Here is a 23,459-nt window from a genome sequence, read left to right on the forward strand (position 1 = left end):
ACCATTCCCTCAAGCGTATTCTGTTTGTTTTTCGATTAACCCAGTATTAAATTTGATGATTTGTAATTGGCAGCGATTCTGGTTAATTTACAGTCAAACCGGCTAACTTCAATTAATACTCTTGATAAAGATAACCAGCTAGAAGAGAGATGAAAAACAAACATCTGCAATTTTTGAAAAATCGAACAAACATTTCTGCCAGTTGTTAAACTTTTCTTCCAATTGATAAAACATTAAACATTTCAAAATTCAAAATAGAGAAATGAATGAGTTCCGCAGAATCTTGGATCATTAATCATTATTTTGTCATGTCATATCAAATGTGGAAGAATGAGCGACATAAAATTATTACCAATATCCACTTGACTATAGCACAAAATAAGTATCGTTTAAATTTTATGAGATTTTTCCATAATTATCTTCAAACTTTACTTTTCAAGTTCCATGATTAGTCATAAAAATACCATACCATACAGTACGACTACAAACAGGTGCTTTCGGCACATACTTGCAAGCTTTGCGAATTGATATTACCAGGATGTTTTCGCAATGTCTCTTTCTTCTTGTACGTATAAAAATTGTACAATTCTCATTCGATTTATGTATCAACTTAATATCAATCTGATCGATGTAATATGTAAGCTTATATAATTGTTTCTTCATTTATTCGAAAAATAAAATATATGAATAGAATATTCGTGTATTTTAATGTTCCAAATATGCACTACAAGCAAAATGGAAATTTAAGAAACTTGTTTAAAATATTATCAATCTAAGTTTATGTCCTCGCAATTTGTATAAACCATTTCATTCCGCGTTGCATTAAAATAACTTATAGAAACTGACATCCTACCACAATTTCAACATCTGACACAGCCCATAATACTTTGTAAATGAATGAAACTCCACATTTACTAACAATACACTTAAACTTAGTTACATATCCCTGCTGTAATCATCACAATCCCAAACAGACTGGCAGCTGAAGAGTTTCTTTATGTACAGATGTAATCACGCTCCATACAAATATACAACAAACAAGTATTTAGATTTAGTATTGTATCATAAATATATTTTCCGGTCAGTTTCTATTCAATGTCGCATATTTACAGTAAAAAAAATATACATTGAAATATATCAAATGTTCTGGTCTTAGCAATCTAAGCACATCAGTGAATGCTCTGTTGTTTTAATCTTTCAACATGTTTTGCCTGTAGGTTTCCTTTCCTTTCTTTTGGACGGTACAATTCAATCAATCAATCAATCAATCATCTTCGTTTTTTGATTCCGATGATCCGGAAACGAGCCAAAAATTCAGGAGATTTTGATAATGTCACCATATGATGACGTGAATTTGTTTTTGACTAGTTTTCAAGAAGCCATTATATTTTCTGATTTTGTTTATCTTATGATTAACTTTCATTGTAGTTCGAAAATTTTACCTTCCATTTCCAGTCTAGTTAGTTATTTTCAACTGCCCTATAGTATTGATAAAATAATTATAAGAAAACTCCCGTCGGTGAGGGAAGGCAAACAATTTCAGTTTGCATAACCTCAAAATACAGGAGACAACTAAGATATGTCCGTGAATGCAACGATAAATCGTCGTATAGTCAATATGAATTTTCTATTCTAGCCAAAACTTTTAATAACGAACCTACCCATATAAAAGATACTAGCAAATAGACTGTTTACCGTAACAAGCTTGAAAAAGAAACAAACAATATTGAAATGTTTTCTGCTTGGCAATGCTATTCCTCCCTTCTACCCCATTTCTAGGCGGTGTTCGCCAGTTGGATTCCGGAGATCACAGAATTAGCGGCGCAACGCAATAAGTATGGCGGCAAATACACGAAGGACGTTAGAAGAAGGTACAAGGACGTACCTATTGTTTACAGTTTTCGTTGCCCATTTAAGTTACCGTTATAGTTTTGCTGAGTTTTTAATTTCACTTGAGTTTATTTTTAATCCGATTGATTGACAGTTGGTTTTAATTTCGATATTGATTTGTTTCGTTCCGTTGTTTGTTTCGGATTGAACTTGTTTTCATTTTATCATTTCTCATTACTCTATCGGTTTCATATTTGATTGATTTGGTAATTATTTCTTGCGTTGGTTTCACTTTGAAGTATCGTTTAATAGTTCAGTTTTAATTTTGAAACTGTATTCAAATGCTCACAGTCACACTCCTTACCGATTGTTAGTTCCGATTGACATTTCATGCCACTTCAATACACTCATTCCTAGATGACACAACGATCGAGCTTAAATTCACACTGTAACGAATATGTCGGTTGTCAAGTCGTTATTCAAGTTGCCTTTTTTCTGTTGGTTTTTCTGAAATACCTGAAAACCATACATTTAAGAAGCCCCCATAATCTGCAATACTAGTGCAGTTTTACACCCCCTTTATTTCACATGTACTCATTTCTTCAGCTTTCTGATTTATTGATTAAATTACTACACCTAGAAATCTTAAGTTATGTGTGATAAAACTGAGAATTCAAAATCCCTCCGAGGCATCCATTATTTGAGGGTAATTGTAGTGTTGGTCCTAAAAATTCAATAGTATTGAAATATAGGCACCAATGACATGAAATCAAACATAGCACTCATATTTTTACTCTTATGTTTCAACTGAACTCATCGGAGTTCATTATCCCTGTAAGCAGCTCAGAACTGATGAAACTTGACCTTCTTATAATGTTTGACGCACAATTCAAACATTTTTTTTAACAACTCGACTAATCACGGATCGTAAAGGGTTAAACTGTTTACGAATTTCAACATTTTGATTTGAAATCGCGATATAAGCCCGAATGAATAGGCCGTCGTTTTAATAAAAAGAAGTCGGTTTTATAGTTCTAGAATAGACAAAATATTAGTTATTTTTATAAACTGTTACTCTTCATCAAACCAAATATTTTTTCCTGTGTTATAAGTTCATTTATGTTTTACATAAATGTTATTTTAACTTTAGACCGTAATCAGCACTGGTGCGTTGAAAATATGCTGTTTGAAATTCAATCAATTTATTCATTTGACAGCAAGAAAAAGGCCCAAAGGAGCTGAGATTCCTCATTATATTTCCCAAACAAGCGTAAGACCTTCCATCTATTGTATCAACAGATATCATAGATCGAATGACTTATCATCTGAATGAAGCCAGCCGGAAAAAAATATATGAAATAGATCTTCAATAGTATTACTAGAAAAATGAAAATTAATCATTCCAATCGCTCAGAAGCAACTGATCTGTGACACATTAGTAATGTGTCGATACTCTTAATATCATTGACGATCCATGCTTATCAAGAGCAGACATTTCTCTAAAATATGTTTTGCTCTATCGAACTCGACAAATAGATCGGATCACGACAAAAGGGCCTTTTGTTTACTTTCTCTTTCGAGAATTACCAGATTGATAATATATAACTGATTGCTTAACTTTCAAGCAAAAATCACAACATGAATATTGGCTCCGTAGTAATCAAAACAGAAATAAAACAGAGAAAGTTGCAGTTAGGCTCTTTTGTTATTTAACGATCGTAATATTTGCACAGGATAACAAGTATCAAGGATCTGATGTGAGAGATTTTTTTATATGTCTCAAGAATATAACATATTCGGTAGTTTATTTGTAATAATTCAAATCTGATTCGTTCTTCCGACAATGATAGTTGAAAGAAAAAAAATAGTACTAGAAAATTCAACGTATGTTAATTTCCTTTGTGTAGAGCAGTGAAAAACAAATTATTCTTATCTTGCCCACACTAGTAAGACTTTGTTTTCTAATTCATGAAAAGCATTATAAACTTTTGCGGGTCAATGCATATCTGAATCAGTTTTGAATTATTTGTAACTTAAGAGACAAATCGGTATCACTACTAGCCAAATGGAACTTTGGCTCAAGCATAAACATTGTCAAAAATTACTTAATTTTAAGTGCCCAAAAGATAGGATCCGCGGTCAAAAAGCAACACAAAAAACAAGAAACTCGGCGATGTTGTTTCCATAGGATCCCATATAAGAAACACTCAATTATATATTTACTTAATGGTTGAGTTTGGTTGATTCAATTTAAGGTGGAATGTGATGTACCTAACTTTAACAGCCCGCCATTGGATCGTTTTGCTCTTTGTTGCCTGACGACAATCGCTAGAGCGAATGAAAGGTGTTATCTAAAAACTCTAAAGTGGGAAAAAGAAAAAAAATCAACCATTGAGTACTACTACGTTGTCTCGGTGTGGATCGATAAAACGCAAATCTGAAAAAGGGAGGCAAAAAACAAGTCACGAAGACTACTGTCACTCTGTGTTTGTGCACAACAAAGTTTGAATTTCCGATTGAGCAAAGTCTCTTGACTGCCAACAATGGCGACTATTTAAATTGACAACAGACAAGAAACCGTTTCAGCGAGAATAACTCAAGCAATCATCGTACGGTCAGAGCTTTTTGTTTGTTATTGTTTTCAGTTTTACCCTAATCCATGTTAGCCATCTCACCTTTCAATCAATCGCCGGATAGTGAACAGCAAATTTATTTTGATTTATTTCATCAGCAAACCGTCACTTTGTAACAAACCAATCTCGTTTGATGGGGCAACGACACCCGAGAAAATGCTTGCACTTCAACATGATGTGTATATTTAAAAAGTTCCATTATGACATCGGAAGATCTGTTGTTGATGTTGAAAACACTAATAATATTGAAAATAAAAAAAAGAATACATACAAACTGTCTACCACAATGTTTAAATTTGGAACTACTGTCTAAATAAAGTGAACCTACACATAACGATTTCGCGCGCATAATTTCCATTTCTTTTCTTCAATTATTTGATTTGATCAAAGCAATTTTTGATAAGGCATTGGTTTCTTGGCGGCATGTATCTCAACTCAGTTTTGTGGCTTGTCATTCCTAGTGCGGATTAGATCACTGTTGCCAGTGATGACGAATTATTCCATCGCAGATGCGAAGCCAGGTGATTTTGTTTTTGTATTTAGTCGCACCTGATAGGCTCGATACACGAAGCAGATAACTATCGAAAGCGGAGAACAGAAGCTGAGAATGCTTTCCAGGCATTAAAATATGTTGAAATAACATCAAAATAAGTTTGATGATATATTTTACGTTTCATGCTCTATTTCAGTTATCAGCCATTGTTATTGTTGATTTTTACTGTTCGTTTAAATTATTTGCCTATTTTTATTATGCGTTAAGGTTTTTCTTTCCTGAGTTGTTTGACTTTGATTTTGGAAATAACAATGAAAAGTGCATGCTTGCCACCTCAACAACATCAGTTACGTTTCGAATCATCTAGCTGTAAACTCTACAATAAGATTGTGGATGCATTGCAGAGAACACCACTAATTTTGCTCTTATGTTCGTTCTATTCCTTTCCTACCCCATCTTACATAAATCCTTTCCCAAAACAATACTAATAGAATGTTTTTCATTGAACTACTCATGCTTTTGTTCGATCCCATTTTCAGTGCTTGCTAAATGAAATAACCAAAAAAAAAACAAACAAACACAAACCACACATAATGCAGTCAAATCTTGTTGATTGTAGACTTCCCCTTCTCATCACTTTGCTTTCGACACGTAAAAGAAATGGATCAACAATCCCAAGTCCATCTCAAATAAAACAAATACTCCTTGCTGTATGCCGGTAATGGAGATTACTCTGACGTTTTGATTAAGAATTACCACTACAGCTACCCGCCTTGTACCACAAGGTTGATATTTCCAGTGTCGGCCTTTCAACCTAAGTGAAAAATTTGAACACATAGTAAAAACAAATCAGAGAGAGAGAGAGAAAGAGAGATAGAACGGCCATGAAACGAAACGCGGTCACGTCATTCCAAAACCAAATTTCACCAACAATTGGATTTTCTGAGTTCTGGATCCTTGGGATCCAAAACGTAAATGCAATGAGATTTCTAAAATGATATCGTAGAAAACCACTTTCTAACAAATCGCAACCTCCTAGATTTTTTTTTCGTTCTAAAATTACCTAGATATTCATTTTTACTGCACAGTTTGATTGCATTCTTTTATCATTTATGAGTTCTATATATATATTAAATAAAATAGTTTAGCTGATTTGTAACAAACAGTATATCAACCATTATAAATATAGCACAAATCTTTCTATTTCGGATTCTTCCAACACTTTTGTTATGTTTGAATCACAAAATTAATTTACGTGCAATTTAAATTTTTGAGGTTTCCTTTCAAATTTGACAACTGTCGCCTCTCATACCGCTGAGAATACGTATTTTTCAATTTCTTTCATTTGATCTTTGTTTCGTTTCTCGTTCATCCTATATTGTTCTACTACCAGTAAAGCAATCTTTTTACTTTATTATCATTCCATTTAAATAAGGTCTATATATTCTTCACCTATATATATTATAATAATATCAAACCAAATATATTTGACGTAGAAAATTTCATTTTGCTTGCACAGCCTGTATGCCGCAGCCACGCATATTAGAGCAAAAATATTCTTACATACTTTTAATAACTGCAATTCAATTGTATGAAGCGAACAAAAAAAAAACAAAACACAGAGCTAAAAGAAACTGATTTTAGAGGGCAACAGCGAAAACATATTTCGCCAGTAACTTCGTATAGTACAACCTTACCGCAGCAACTGTTTCCCACGCTTTCCCTAGGAAATCTAGGACCAGTGAACAATTTTACCACTTGTGTTGTTTTCTTTCCATTATGGTGCTGTTGTTGTTGCGATTGTCTAGAGTTTCGTGATAGAACTGTCCCACGAAGAAAAAAGAGATCGACATGAAAGACTAACTCTGTTTGAGACAGTCCCAAGAAATCGACGCCTATCCAAAGAAAAAATTGCTCCAATAATTTTATGAAACATGCGATTAGTAACTCTTTGATTCACTTATAAGCGGTTATATGTGTCGGTTTTGCTTGACAGTTCTTAAACAAAACGATGTTATGTTTCCAATAAATGCGACCTTAGACAAACGTTCCTTCACCGTTCGACACTAGTTTGGAAACGGTTTAGTATGAATTTAGATAAATAAACTGCAGTCTCAAGCAAAACCGACATCAAGGTGGCAGCAGATTGTAGAACCCTTTTGATAATAATCAACTGTACTTATGAAATATTGTCTGGTGTTAGTTGAATGTAGAAAGTAAACAATTTGACGTCATGTTTGTGAGTGAAGGTTTCTAGACATTTTTAGTTGTTTGACATGTAAATATTTTTGAGTGGAACTTCTTTCAAAGCGTAAGATTAGAAAACTGATAATTTCATTATCGTAATTGAAGCTCAGGGAATAACAGTCTGATGCTACCGAAAAATCTGATGATTCGAAGCAAATTTACTGTTTTGATGCAAAATCAATAATTAAAGAAAAGATCCCGTATTTTGTTGTTGATTCGAAGATATCTCCGCCAGTCATCCTCACATACTTCATATACAGTATCTATCAGGTCACGTTTCAATTGCAATTGAGAGTTTTAGAACTCAGTCCATTAATACCGCACCGATGATTAAGTAAATTGTTTTCACCAATACTATCCGTTATAAGTGGCACAAATGTTCACCACTGCAACGCCATTTTGTATCGCACATCGTGATATAATTCATTCGACCGTACGAAATATAATGCCTAGAGATATTTTATATCGGAACCCAAAAACAAAATTGGTTTATCTCGGAACCATGTTAATGAAATAACAAAATTGAGGACTCAAAATTAAGATAATTTATTGCACTTTAAAGGAACAGATATTCCGATCGGGGTTTGATGAAATCTCGAAATTCGGAATTTGACGACAGCCCAATATTTCTCGATTGGCCTCTATAACACCCGATATAATTGCTATATGTACTACTATTCTTTATTAATGTTATATTTCATTCTTCTTAACGCTCAAGTTACAAATTAGTGCTAAATTTATTTAGCAAAGATTTACAAAAACTAGTAATATTAATTAGTTTAATACCGAGTCTTAAAAATTTCCAACTATCAACTTGCAAAAGTTTATTGTAAACCGAAGTTCCTAATATTCTACTTACTAAAAATGTTCCCTAAAATCGGAACATAACTGGTAATATTGTTTGAAAAAGATCTACAATAACACATATGTTAAGCTATGCAAGATCTAACACAGAAAACAATTGAACGGTTGTTTTTATTACAAACGTAGTTCGTTAAAAACCACTATTTCTCAAACGTTATATATTTGTGAATTAAACTGCAATCTCACTTTACTTAACGAAATCCAATTAGACTCTATAAAATATTACCCTTTTGCTTTGAAATCGAAAACATTTGCATGATTTTCAGTAGTTTTTAGTGATGTTCTCTTGAATAAAAGAGCTGGAATGTACATCAGAAAAATTAGTTATCATACAATATGGAGGGTGCCACGGGTAGTTACAAAAAGCAAACTGTTTGATGTTCCGATTCGGAACTTTAATACCATCTCAATCAGATTTCATTCGAATAAATTCCAATTCATCTCTGTTATCGAACTGTTCGGTAGCGAGTCAGGCGAATCAAACCGTAAAACAGCTGTAATTACCTACTATTATAAGCGTTGGTATGGGTGGCGGATTCTATTGAATAATATTTATTCAATTATTACTGAACTGTGAAAATTGTTGACTCTCACCAATGGTTGATTCGGCTCTATAGCAAAACTGAATGTGTAAATCTTAAATTTCAATTAAAACTCTTCAGTATGACACACATTCATTGATGGATAAGTGTAGTGACAAATTTGTATGAATTTCTATTCTGTGATTTTCTCCATATGTTAACGTAATTCACCAAATGCTTAGATTTTAGAAGCACTACTTAAATGTGTAACAATCATATTCGGCATATGAATCAATGTCGTTGCATTAGAATACAGTATAAAGCACGAGCAATATGATTAATCAATTATGTCATTTTTGACACTCGTCATAAATCGTTAATTCACACTACTATTTACTAAGTGTGTAAATAAGATCAACAATTTCAAATGTGCAGTTCGGAATGTATTTCGAAAAGAATCCGAATGAGCGAACAAAATTAATTCGGAACAACCGATTCTGAAGCATACACGCTTAAAAATAGTTGCTCAAAAATGAGTAAGATCTCTTTCATCTACAGAAAAAGTGGAACAACTCTAATTTAGAGTAACTCCGAAGTTACTCAAATTTGAGTTTTTTCACTGGAAACGATATTTGGGTAAAATCTACTCATTTACTGAGTAATACTTTATTTGTACATGTACCAAAATTAGAGTAACTATCACTCAAATTTTGAGTGGAAGTTTATTTCACATATACCAAATTTGCAAAAAAAATACTCCTTTTCTGAGTGTATTGTATTAAAATATTAAGTAATTGAACTCAATACTATATCAAGTGGTGGTCGCTTGGAGTAGTGTGTCAATTGCAAATTAACATACATGTCAGTTATGCTCAGGCACCAATCATACACTTATTCCTCATAAATGACATTTGAGCATATTCGTTTCCATTCTAAAGCACAACACGGAGTTTATCATTCCGGTTTTTGCAGACACAACACCGTTTGTGTTGAGGGACTCACCCTCGAAATACGCGATCTCACTAAAAAAAAATACAACCTGTTGCTACAAATGGTTATTACAACTTTTAGACTGATCTTGCGAATAGTAACAAAAAAACGAGTTCTTGCGTTAAACTCAAATTTAGAGTAGGAGTTACTCAATATCATTGATGATAACTACTCAATTTTTGACATGTCCATGTATCAATTGAAAATGAGTAACTAGTACTCAAACTCTGAGTAACTTTTTCTAAGCGTGTATGCGACTTGAACTGTCAATTTTTTTATTCTTCTTCTTCTTCTTCTTCTTCTTCTCCGATTATTCACGTTTTCGTGTTGATTTTTTTAAAATCTGGAATGGAAATTCAGTAATATGGAATACGTTGATCTAAAATGTATTTTTCTAGCTGAAATGTATCAAAATGATGTACGTGGCCTGCCGTTTACCCTAACACATTCACAAAGAGAGCAAAAATTCAATGATATTTGCAATGGTACGGTCGATCTGGTTGGTCGGGCCCTCGCGTTTTGTTGTTTTAAACCATTTTTGTGTTTCTTATTTTTATTTAATTGCTAATGATTCTAATTCTACTTCATTCTCCATACACGGTAAGATCATGATCATACCGTCATCGATGTGCGATACAAAGTTTCCAAACATAAAGTGAACACGTTTTCATACAGCAATCACCTTAGAACATATCCATTGTTCAAAAATTAGAAAAATATAATTGTTCCCTACTAGACACACACATGCACACAAACAGCAATGTAGAATATCGGAAACATGATTCTAACCACGAAAAAGTAATTTTAGTTTAGAACGGAATGTATCCAGGAGTGTAATAAATTAACTGTTTACCTCACATCTTTTTGTAGGTCTAAAATGCGATGGGAAAAGGATTGTCTATGGCGGTTATCAATTAACAGAAATCCTTATTCCACTATCGTATTGAAAACGAAAACAAAGAGCCTACACTGGGCAGTAGTTGAAATTAAAACTGGATTACGTTCAGCTTCAAATGAAACGCTATTTCAGGAGTGTGTGCTTGAGTTGTCTTCTTGTTCTTTTTATTATGACTATGATTTTATGTTATTTTCATTTTGGAGTATTAAGTTTCATCAAAACTTTGTTAGTGAAACAGAGCAGAATGCGAGTAAATCTTTTAGGTTTTCGAGCTGAAGAAAAAAGACAAGTCGAAATTGTTTGTATGCAAGTGATGATTATGCGTATGTACTGCAAACGATTGTAGCACTAGTACACAAGGAAGCAAACAAAGATGCTGTTGACATATTCCTTTATTTAATGATGGTGCTGCATAGATGACATTCCGAGCCGTACTGGAAGACATTTTGGCAAAACTATACCGTACAGAAAAGTCCATCAGTGCCAAATTGGATTGTATTGTATTGTACTAAGCTCCGGGCTGTAATAAACTCAGCTATTGACTTAATTCATCGTACTATTGATCTTATGTCAGCTTGTCTTCAGTACTTTTGATTCAACAAATATTCAAGCTTTTTGTTTTCTTTTTCTTCTAATTCCATTTACTTCAAACTGTACTAATAAATGTGTTGTCCAACGACTGGGTGTGAACCGGTGAAACCCACAAACGAATACATCCATGCGGTGTGCGCTTTGAAACCATGAAATCTTTCATTCCTGCATCCAAATCATTCACTGAATACCGACAAATTAATTGGTACAAATAATGCGCATCCGCGTCAACAACAAAAAAATAACGAACAAACCAAAAAACAATCGTTGCTACAAAACTAAAGGCGATATTTGCAAGTTGTATACCAGAGATTATAGACTTGATCGGAACTAGACCCAAGTATGGGGGAACACTGAAGAATGAGCGGGGGCGAAGGTGAGAATTTACTAGAAAACTACAGTGCTTTTCAGCTTTCTGTTCATATTTTTCCCATCAGAACAAAACGTGCATTACAATTTCTCTCATTTGTTTTTTCGTCTGTACCTAATTCGCTCCTCGTCTGCTTAATTTCATGTTTCTGTTCCATGTTTCGGTTCCCAGCCAATGCATCATAAGATCTTGACAATTGCACTGACTTCTATCCAGGACTGACTCACTTACTTACTGACCGCCAAGACGCAAGCATATAGGAGAAAAGGGCTTATTTTTTATTCAAACATCTTCCTTCTCATTTGAGTTTGTTTTAGTGTTGAAATCACCAGAACGAAACGACAGTGTTATGTACAGTACCATCCAAACCAACGCCCCCAACAAACCCATAAAACTCTCCCTGGACAGTTTCTACTAGAATAGGGTTTTCAATCATCAATAAGATCAGACTCGCTTCTGTGCTTGATTTTATTTAAAAACATATGCCGAGCTTTCTCTAACAAAAACAACCAACGCTTAGCAGCAACACCTGTAATCGTTTTCCAATAACAACTAGAAAAAGGAATTCCATAACATTGTTTTCGGTTTCTTAATTCGCACTTTGAGTTTATTTCTTGTGTTCCTTGCACCGTAACGGTTACTAGTCATATTTAATCGCGTTGTTAAGGTTCCAATTATTCTCAATGATGAACACGTGGAAAGAATTGTTGATGTAATGTACGTATAACTCATTATGTAAGTTATGTACCATTTCTCTCAATTCGGAATTCATGATCATGATACATACATTTTTTAAATTTGCTTAGAACACAGTCCAATCGTTATATATACATCAAAAACTATTCTTTTGCGTGCATTCATTAGTAAATTTCTGAGAACCTTAACCGAACTCGTTTGACTTCACTCTGACAGTTAAACCCGGGCAACATCGTAACGTCCAAGTTGACAGCTTTTTCCACTGCGCATCGGGGACAAGCTGTCATCCACGGAACGCAGCAGTACTATCCTCTATAATTTCCTATTACTTTTGTTCTGCTCTCAAGTCTAGCAATGTTATGGAACATCCGACTCAGCTACGTAGGGCCAAAAGAATACTCTGGTGTTCAACTTCCCAAATAGATCGTCGTAGATTGTTAGCATTACAAAGCCGTAAGTTTTCGTCGGATTTGCGAAAATAGGTCGTACCAAATGCAATCAATCGAATTTTGTTCAAAGTCAATTGTCTCCACCGAATGTTTTGGTTCCATCATCGTGGAACCGTTTGGCAATTTTTGATGAACATTACGCTCGGAATTGATTTCATTTCGTCTCTGACTGCCTAACCGTCGTCTACGATCATGTGATGTGCGCCAGGAGATGCCACAATCAAGGTACCAAACAATAGTGGCAGATCGGCCTCGTAGCTCTACCGACAATGCCGCCCACAACGTGCATATATTGAATTGAATCTTTTTTATGATGCTAGACACAACATGAAAATATACTTGTAACATAAGTGTCGTGAGAGTATACTCTGAGTGGATGCTACTGTAAATGTTCCCAATGTGTAATCTGTTTCTTATTCTATGTACTGTGCTACACGTATGCAATATCACAAGTTGTCTCTTCTCTAGGACTAAACATTGGCATTGTTTATGAAAACGTGCCGATCTCAATTCCAAACTAACAGTGAATGTAAATTTTGTCGAGTCCTCCTATCCTGGATTTTTTCCAAGTCGGTATGAGTGCTTTTTATTTGTACTATGAACGCAAGCTTCTTCCAAAACAGGTCTATACTAATCGTACTTTCTGTTATTTTCTGAATTTTCCTACTAACGATTTAAATAATTTTAGTATAATTACGAACGGCCCAACTGGTGCCCTTATCGACACTAATTATAACCTCAAAAAAATCATATCGTGTGCTATAAATTGTACGTCATTCTATTCCAAGCGTGTATTCGTTGTAGTGTGTTTCTTTCTTTGTTGTAACCCATCTTCTTCGCCTATTGGTATGATACGATGTATATTTTCCTTGCAATTTGTAGTTATAAAATTTGTTATGTTATACTCAGCCTTCTTTCCTAATTCACTCCAGTACTGTCTTGATGTAATCCTATTGAAAAATGAAACAAAAATGTGTAAATCAACCAGTTTCGTATGTATCGTTACATTTCTTGTATTCAGTAGAATTTATTGTTGAATTCACGAACGACAAACGAATAATGATTATTTCTACTCATTGCTCGAACCAATCGAATGTTTCTTCGAATGTCTTGAAGATTTAGCTTTGTACAATATGTTAGATAACAAGAAAATCGCTAGGAATCCAATAGTAAAGGGTGATTTTTTAAGAGCTTGAGAACTTTTTTAAACAATAAAACGCATAAAATTTGCAAAATCTCATCGGTTCTTTATTTTAAACGTTAGATTGGTACATGACATTTACTTTTTGAAGATAATTTCATTTAAATGTTGACCGCGGCTGCGTCTTAGGTGGTCCATTCGGAAAATCCGCTTTTTTATCGACAAATTTTGTTCAGCGATGAGGCTCATTTCTGGTTGAATGGCTACGTAAATAAGCAAAATTGCCGCATTTGGAGTGAAGAGCAACCAGAAGCCGTTCAAGAACTGCCCATGCATCCCGAAAAATGCACTGTTTGGTGTGGTTTGTACGCTGGTGGAATCATTGGACCGTATTTTTTCAAAGATGCTGTTGGACGCAACGTTACAGTGAATGGCGATCGCTATCGTTCGATGCTAACAAACTTTTTGTTGCCAAAAATGGAAGAACTGAACTTGGTTGACATGTGGTTTCAACAAGATGGCGCTACATGCCACACAGCTCGCGATTCTATGGCCATTTTGAGGGAAAACTTCGGAGAACAATTCATCTCAAGAAATGGACCGGTAAGTTGGCCACCAAGATCATGCGATTTGACGCCTTTAGACTATTTTTTGTGGGGCTACGTCAAGTCTAAAGTCTACAGAAATAAGCCAGTAACTATTCCAGCTTTGGAAGACAACATTTCCGAAGAAATTCGGGCTATTCCGGCCGAAATGCTCGAAAAAGTTGCCCAAAATTGGACTTTCCGAATGGACCACCTAAGACGCAGCCGCGGTCAACATTTAAATGAAATTATCTTCAAAAAGTAAATGTCATGTACCAATCTAACGTTTAAAATAAAGAACCGATGAGATTTTGCAAATTTTATGCGTTTTATTGTTTAAAAAAGTTCTCAAGCTCTTAAAAAATCACCCTTTAGAAGCAATGTAGGATAGCGTAGAACTTTCGTCTTGGCAACTTACTAAATACATAGTACAAAAATCGCAGAGATTTCTAAACTCAAACCTGACTGTAGCAGTAAGTATTTTTCAGTTCTCTCAATGATAGCTTTAAATTATATATGAGTATTTGTGTCACAGTGACGATTTCGATATCACACACGTCATCATCTTGAATTTATAAAGTTTGAAATATCAAAAGCATTAAAAATGGTTTTTGTTTTGAATAAATTGTCGGAGAAACCTAGGTGAGTAATTAATAAATCGAATACGTATTGCGTTGTATACAAAGCATAGCTAATCGGATAATTCACAATTTCAATGGTGGTTTTGCTAAAACTAAAAGGAATGAATCCCTGGAATTTACTACTATCCATCCTCCTTAAATTTGCTACTATTAGCTGTTCTATTTTTTCCAGATGGAATTTATTCTTGTGCTATTAAAATGTTCTTTAACTAATGAATTACAATTTTCCTTTAAAAAATTATGAAAGAATGTTTTTCTTGAAATCTTTAGAACAATATTCTCTTCATTTCATATCAATTGAACGTTTCCTTATATTGGGAAGAGATCATATATTTTTCCAGTATTCAAGAAAGGTAATAAGTCTGACGCTTCCAATTATCGTGGGATAGAGGCATTATGCACAGTTTCCAAGTTACTCGAAATTACTGTCCTGGATTTTATCACTCACAATTGCAGTAACTGCATCTCCGAAACTCAGCATGGTTTTATGCCCAATCATTCAACTTCAACCAATTTACTCTCCTATACATCTTTTATCATCCGTTCTCTTGAAGCACGTCTCCAAGTTGATGCAATCTATACAGCTTTCTCTGCAGCCTTCGACAAAATAAATCACTGGCTCCATTCATATTTAACTGGCCGCAAAATGTCTGTAAACTTGAAACTGCTCGACGACACTCTTCGCCGTTAGCTCTGGAGTACCCCAGGGCAGTCATTTGGGACCATTTATATTTTTACTATACCTTAATGATTTCAATTTTTTGCTCAAATGCTGTAAGCTGTCCTTTGCTGATGATTTCAAGTTATATCACCAGGTTAAATCTCAAGAAGACACAATATTTCTACAATCACAGCTTGATTCATTCGCCAATTGGTGTCAAATAAACAGAATGGCATTGAACGCCTTAAAATGCTCTGTTATTTCCTTCTCTCGCAAACACTCGTTTATAAAATACGAATACAACATTACGGGACAAGTGCTGAAACGCGAATCATTTGTAAAGGGTTTAGGAATTATTCTTGATACCAATTAAAATTCAAAAACCACATTGATTATATAATTTCCAAGGCTTCAAAGCTTATAGGATTTATTTTTCGCGTAACCAAAAACTTTGTCAATGTACACTGCCTTAAGGCATTATATTGTGCACTAGTCCGTTTGACGCTTGAATATGGCGATATTATTTGAAATATCGCTTTCTGTAAATGTAAAAGTATATGTAGGAGTCAATGGGGTTGAGAGTGAATTTTCGTATAATTATGGGTAATTAACATATCATATTAAAGTCTGCTTATTATTGCTGTCGTCAAGAAGCTTGGTACTCTATTTAGAAATATCCATACAAATAATCAATATATTTCACTTTATTGGTTAATTCGATTTATTTCGGAATGGAAAATCGCATGCAAGAGCCGAGCTCATGTGAGTTCCGGAAGCAGCGTTGCCAGGTCATTCATGCAAAAATTTGTATTTTGCACAAAAAGTTTATCTGTACCATATCGGCATCAGAATCTCTTCTACAGAAATACCAGAAAAATGTCATCAAGGTTCATTTAGGTGAGCAAAAAAAAGGTCACACGACCCCCTTTTCTCATGTGAATAGACATGAGCTAAAAACCAAAATCGGTATTTATCTGCACGATCCGTGAATTATCGGTATTTTGGGAGTACATATCTGTTTGCGGTATAGAGGTCAAAAATCTGTATCAATACCGAAAAATCGGTATACCCGGCAACGTTGTTCGGGAGACACAATCGTCATAGTATACACGATCGAAAGAATTGCTCACAATTTGTGTACTATATTACTCAATTTCGAATGATATATCTCGGTTGATTTTCCAAAAGGCCGTGACAGCAAGTGACAGTTTCTCTTTGTTCACTCTCTCTTTCGATTATTGTGATGTGATCTAAAAAGATTTTCTTGGATTTCACAGTTCTGTTTGAAAGTCGAACGTTTCGAGCATCATTCTATGCAAAGAGTCAAGTGATAAACGTGCGTAAACCACTTGGTAATTATTAGAAGAGAAAGTAAACAAAGAGAAACTGTCACTTGCTGTTACGGCCTTCTGGAAAATCAACCGAGATATGAAAACGACATAACATTGGCATTAATGATCATGAGTAATTTTCATTCTCAATTTGAGTAAGAATTAAGAAGTCGTCTTTCAGTCTAAATGGTCCATGCACGCTTGCTTGTAGGTACTCAGTTGCACAACGTTTCATCCAAAACTGAGTAGAACCCTATCAAATAGATTGTTACGATGTCTGATGAAAGTGTCACTGACTTCAAGTGACGTCCGTCGTACATCGGCAAACGTTTTCTTCCTACAACTACTCAATGATGGTTGTTGGGTAGGTATGATTTTTTGCAAAATTAGGTACCAAGTAAACCACCATTTTGTGCTACTGAGTAGCCGCAAGTAAGCGTGTGAGCCATTTTGACATCTGACGTTGTTATTTTATCATGTACTTATGTTTTGTTTCATGAAATTTTAGAAATTCGCTATACTAGACTAGAGAACTATAAAATATCAGGAAGTGGACATGCTGTTAACCGTAAACCAAATTATTTATAAACAGTAAGTAACTCCATTCGAATTTCTTCTTGGCGGCAGCAATATCGAGCTCAATAATTGAGTAATTATTTGTAAACTGTACTACTGTATATTATTAGAGTACAAATTACCCATTTTTTGGCTTATGGTTTAACATAATATTATTTAGTAAATTGAAGTGTAACATTTTTAAAGCGTGTAGGACCTATTACCCACTCTGCCAAAAAAATTACCTAATTTCAAGCACTTTTCATCACATAGGTTGTGTGCAGGAACTTAGGTTAAAGAGGTCGATGTGGTTTCCATATGAGTCCATGTAAAAAAGTACTCTTTCTATTCAACTTGTGGTTTGTCTAATTTTTAATATTCGCATTGAACTCCTGCTGTTGGGTGTTTTAGCTCTTTGTTTCCTGACAACAATCAAAAGCGCGAATGAAAGACGACATCTAAAAATACTCAAAAGTAGGTGAAAAAACTCAACCGTTGCAAATATTATTTTCTCTCCGTGCAAATAAATCGCCTGTTATTTGACTTGAAACTTAGTATGTTTTCCAACAATCGATTCCGAACCGATTCGAGTCAGAATTGGTTTATATATCTGATTCAAAATCCATCAGGAAATCATACTGAATTCTAAATCAATTTCCGGATTGTGTTTGTCAATGCAATTTTGCAAAAAGACACTATCTTCCGTAGAAAACATTCTCATGGCGGTTGATTGACAAAATTATACATTTCAACACAGGAAAATATTTTGTCAGCAAGCTTGTAATGACTATGACATGACTTAATTCTACTGTCTTAACAATCGTCTTGGCGCTACTTATAATTATTTTTGCCTATCAGATCTGATGCACCCAAACATCATGTTTACCACGAAATTGTGATGATTTTTATATTGCACATAGACGAATACTAGTAAAATTTTGTGATTTCTCCGCTATTCAAGTAATAAGTATAACATTTTTCTGTTATTTTCGTATTTTTCTCTATAAAACTTGAAAAAGATAGACAGAATCTGAAAAAAAAACAGAATTTAAAAAAAAACAGAATTAACAAAAACAAGGGACATAGCATGGGGCTGTTCGAACTATTAATGTGGAACCAGGTAATTAAAATTTTGAATGATCTATATTTACTATTGAACAGTTCTATTCTGCGTTTCAAAATACATGGATTCTGTTCACCTCAATTTGTGTTTGACTTGCATTCACCAAAATTATAGCAATAGCCCAAATGTATGCTATCATATTTATCATATTTATCGGTTGATTTTTCAAATAGCCTAAGACAAGTGACAGTTTCTCTTTGTTCACTTTCTCTTTCGATTATAGAGACATGATTATAAAAGTTTTTTCTTGGATTTTACAAATCTGTTTGAAAGTCGTAGGTATCGGGTATCATTTTTTACAAAGAGTTGAATGATAAATTTTAAAAGCGCTTGGTAATTAATAGGAGAGAAAGTAATCAAATAGAAACACTTACTTCTACGGCTTTGTGAAAAATCAACCGAGAGTTATGTTCATGTTTTGCTTACATGCTATTATGTTTATGGTGTTGAGTTTCACCACCCCGGTGGCACGATTGTCTTCTGTATGTAGGCTTGAAGCCAAAAATTTTGGTTCTATGGTTATAGTTAGCTGTCAAATGCTGTGTTTAAGCAGTGTTCACACGTTCATATTTTTCTTCAACATAAGGAAACGATTTCGATGTAATATAATCAAACTATAATAAACCACAATTTCTTTTTCTTATTCAAAAAGAGGTCAAATTACTTGTTTTATAGAGAATACAAGAATAGAGTTATATTTATATTGGGTTTGAAGAAATTAACTTTTGACACCAGTGTGGTTTGATTGTATGGCATGGACGTAGCTTAACATATTGTTTACAACAACGCCACCAAAACAAAATGCGTCGGTTTCAGGAACCATAGCTTCCATAGCAGGGGGATGAGTTTCATCTGCAAATGTGTAAAGTCGCGATTCAAATTCGCGCTAAAATTTTAACAATCAGCGATTTGGTTCGAATCGCTGAAGTTTTTCTCATTATAAAGCGAATTACGGGAGAGGTGGCGATTCCAAGATCATAAGCACGTCTACAGAAACTTCAAACTTTGCTTTATAATAACCACAAATAGTAATGACATTTCATGTTCATGTCAGTAAAATAAAAGCGAATGTTCCATTATATTTTATATGAATTACTGAAATCCGCTAGTTTATTGACAGATGACTGTGAATTGGATCGATTATACAGATCATTCCGAAAAAGTAATTTCTTAGAATTCATAACCGTAAAAAATTACATAAAAAGAGAATTTTGGTGTGTAAGGCAGCATAGCGCCTAAGATTTTAAGTAAGTGTTCAAAACCTGTTTATAAAAACCAATTTGCTGCTATTTTGGAAAAATGTCATCGTTCAATTTCCAGAGAATTGCAGAAATCTTCAGAAATATCCAAACTTCACAGGAAATGTCTACAGTATCCCCATAGCGCTATCTCATAGTGAACGTGCTGATTGAATTTCTTAGTTAGTATAGACGGAAAATTAAAACTACCTATTATTTGATTTCTTTTTACTTCAACTGGAGTTCTTTGAATCTTTCTCAATTGTTGGTGAAAAAACAAGAAGCAAAACCAGCCAACAGCGAGACTTTCGTACAGCTTATTGTGTAATTAATAAATTACAAAGCCAAAGCAAAGCCTTGGTATTACATTCCTTTGTGGAATTTGACATGTTTCAACAGACTTCGCAGTCGATTCGTGGCATACAGAACCATTTCATGGCTGGTGCTACGATCCTACTGATGCTAAGAATCCTTCCAGGTCAGGATTCGAACATAAGGCAACTGGCAACTGGTCTTTACCAATGCCCAATGCATAATTGAATCGCAAATCCAGGTAAACCAGATTCAACCTCAAATTGTGTCAACAGACTCAAACACTGAGTAAAAATATATAGATATAACTCACTTTTCAGTGTATTTTTACAAGTGAATTATGGAAACTAATTAGAATCACTTAATCTAAAATTAGGTTAGTGAACGGAGCCCCGAAGTAAAGTGGAAAGTACTCAAAATTAGGTAGTTTTGCGGTTCCGTGCACTCTCATGTACTGCTAACTCAGTTGCGTAAAAAAGAGTGTTACCAAAATTCGAATATCCACTATGAGGGGCGGGTAGGGTCTAACACTATTGAAGAACTATAAAAAAATTTCTTTATATTGTCTTATAGTAAAACATTTCAAAAATATTCTATGAAATTTCCAAGTCAATCGGAACAAAACTCAGCAATTAATGGGCCTTTATCTTTGCTTATCTCATACTGCGAAGAAATAAGAGCTCGGCTCACAGGGCCAAGATTTCTGCTTCAATTGACTTCAAAACTTGACAAAACATTCTTGAAATGTTTCATTAAAACTAAATACAAAAGAAAAAATATGATATTTTGAAAATGTTAGACCCTACGGGCTCCCTAGAGTAATAAATTGTTTTCTTAGATTTTATAGACAAAAATCGTTAAACGAGTTTTTCTCGAAAGCAGGGTTTAAAAGTCCGTGTCCATCGCCATTAAAAAAATATTGGACCGATTTTTCTCAAATTTCGAAAACACTTTCTACATGTGAAAATCCAGACCCCAACGTTTTCTTTTTTGTTATTTGTTACTTTGGGAAAGTTTTGCAGCTGCAAAATGGCGAATTTTTTCGAGCAAAATCGTAGTTTTGACTTTAAACAACCACCAAAAATTCGAAAAAAATTAAAAAAAAAAATCAAACAGAAACGTTGGGGTCTAGAAAAACATCTACTCTATTTATACTGCTTTAATTAGCTGACTTTTGATTAGTTCTCTAATACCTCTTCGCCGATTTATTTCTCAATATTTTTCCACGAAAAAATTACAAAATGTTGTTCGAATGATGCTTTGTATTATGCAAAACGTTTGAATTTATTTTGTTGAACGATAGTTCTGAAAAAAAATCGAAAAAATCGAAATTTTTTTCAACATTTAGACTAAATTAGTTCGTAAAACTTTGGTTGCCATTTGTTCAAGTAAAATTTCTAGTTTTTAAATATTTTAGTGGCCAATCTTCAAGACATTCAGGAAACAAATATCGTTCTTGAATAATACCATTAAATAACAGATGAATGCGATTGTTTGTTGTTCAGAAGTCGTGTATTTCTATCAAAAGCTGAAAAAACGATTGAAAAAAATGTCTACTTCACAGCCTTAACAATCGAAATCTTAATGTTATAACACTCGCCTTCGGATTCTGAGCAACAAAAAACATTGCAAATTTTTGAGTTATGTTTCTATGAAGTATATTAAGTTATGTGTAAAAAATGTAAACATAAAACAAGCCCTATGTCATGTAATTCCCCGATTGACTAGGATAAACTGTAATCTACTTCTTCATCAAAAATTCTATTTATAAGTGTATTTATGCATTGTTTTACGTACTTTAATTGGTAACTACTACAGATGAACCATAATCGGCTGAGGAGACTTTTAAATTAAATTTCAAACAATATAATCGTGTTTCTGTTGGTGTTAATTCGAGTATAATCACGTCTCTAGCATCTTTATTTGATATGTTATTATGGAAACTTGTCGAGCAGATTTAAACATTCTAGAGCATGAGTTAGCTTTCTAAAAAACGCCCTCCTATTAGATAGAAATCATGGAACTCAAAACAAGAGGCAAGAAATGGTTCATAATATTGCATATGATCACCAAAGAAAGCACCCAGCATATCGGACCAAGAATGTCGGAAAAGGTCTTGAATGATTTAAAACTACGAACACGAACAACTTCATTTTCTGTCGTGGACTCATACAACATTTTGATGAAAATGCACATAAGAGTACTATGCGCATTACAAGTCCAGATTAATCGGAAAGCGCTTCCAGTTTCGAGTCAGTTGTTCTGCGACGAGATACATCTATAAAATAAAATGATTAACTTTCTCATTGACTCTATCTGAAACGCATGAGACACTCAAAAGTATCCTTTCTTTAAATTCAACTCAATTTCCTTCAATATTACTTTCTGACGTGTTCAGAGAATTGACCTGGTTAGGCACTAAAACAACATTGTAGTTTCCCGTCAGTTTAAAGATTAGTCTGACATAACAAAATTCCGGTAGAGCAGGAGGCGCATATGAACGCCTTCATCCACGTCAATTTTTCCATCGATGGCGCCAGATGAAGAGCTAACTTCGCATATCGCTTGTCAGACAAGCAACTTTTATATAGCGTTAATAAAGCTCCTTCTTCTTCCGTCATTTTCTGATTTTGGCGACGTTTGGTGCATCTGCTTCTGCTTCCGCATGTCGTGTTTTTCTTTAGTCCACCCAAGACGGATCTTAATTTGACCAAGACGTCAAATAATAAAACACTTCCTCTAAAATTTATAAGCCAACTGTCGATAGTGAAAATAACTATTTCCTTCAAAGCAATGCACAGGTTGGTTCTCGTATTAGATTATCTTAGATGCACTATGTTGTTCGTTTATTCGTTATATTAGAACGATACTGAATTTTAAATGAATCGAACACTGGGATCACAATCGTTGCACAATGCAGGTAGCGTATTGTTCCTAGAGTATTGTAATCATTGAGTTTCGCTGTTATCTTCGCACTGTTCGGAAATCTGCATTCACTTAGCTAGTAGATCCAAGCGATCATCTATAAAGTAATCGTTTTACTTACGATCCTCATAAGAATCCATTAGTTGTTAAATTATATTGGTGATATTGAACGGTTCTCAAAACAAATAAATTATCGTATCTAAGAAAAAAATTAAACACTAATCAACAACAAACTTGCATAATTGTTATGTGGATGACAATTCGCTTAAGGAAACCAGTTGTTCTGGAATGTGATTAGTCCTACTGCGACGAGTTCTTTAGTTATTAGAGTTTGGTAAATAGAGGAACGTGAGTGGGTTTGATCTA

The 23,459-nt window shown here is 34.1% G+C and overlaps 1 protein-coding gene across 50 annotated transcripts in view; it reads left to right on the forward strand.

Moving 5' to 3' along the window:
• LOC131440337 (calcium-activated potassium channel slowpoke) overlaps window positions 1-23,459 on the forward strand; it is a 190,524-nt gene that overhangs the window by 71,922 nt on the left and 95,143 nt on the right. For 20 of the 50 annotated variants that reach the window (XM_058611524.1, XM_058611525.1, XM_058611526.1 and 17 more), the window contains exon 7: window positions 11,352-11,443. The exons of 20 other annotated variants lie outside the window; for them this stretch is intronic. In XM_058611524.1, coding sequence (XP_058467507.1) covers window positions 11,352-11,443 — 92 coding nt within the window. Of the gene's footprint in view, window positions 1-1,779; window positions 1,872-11,351; window positions 11,444-23,459 lie in introns of all 50 variants that reach the window. 10 more of the 50 variants (XM_058611535.1, XM_058611557.1, XM_058611527.1 and 7 more) reach the window with 1 other exon arrangement.

Source organism: Malaya genurostris, chromosome 1 (genome assembly GCF_030247185.1).
Source record: "Malaya genurostris strain Urasoe2022 chromosome 1, Malgen_1.1, whole genome shotgun sequence".
NCBI classification, from domain to species: domain Eukaryota; kingdom Metazoa; phylum Arthropoda; class Insecta; order Diptera; family Culicidae; genus Malaya; species Malaya genurostris.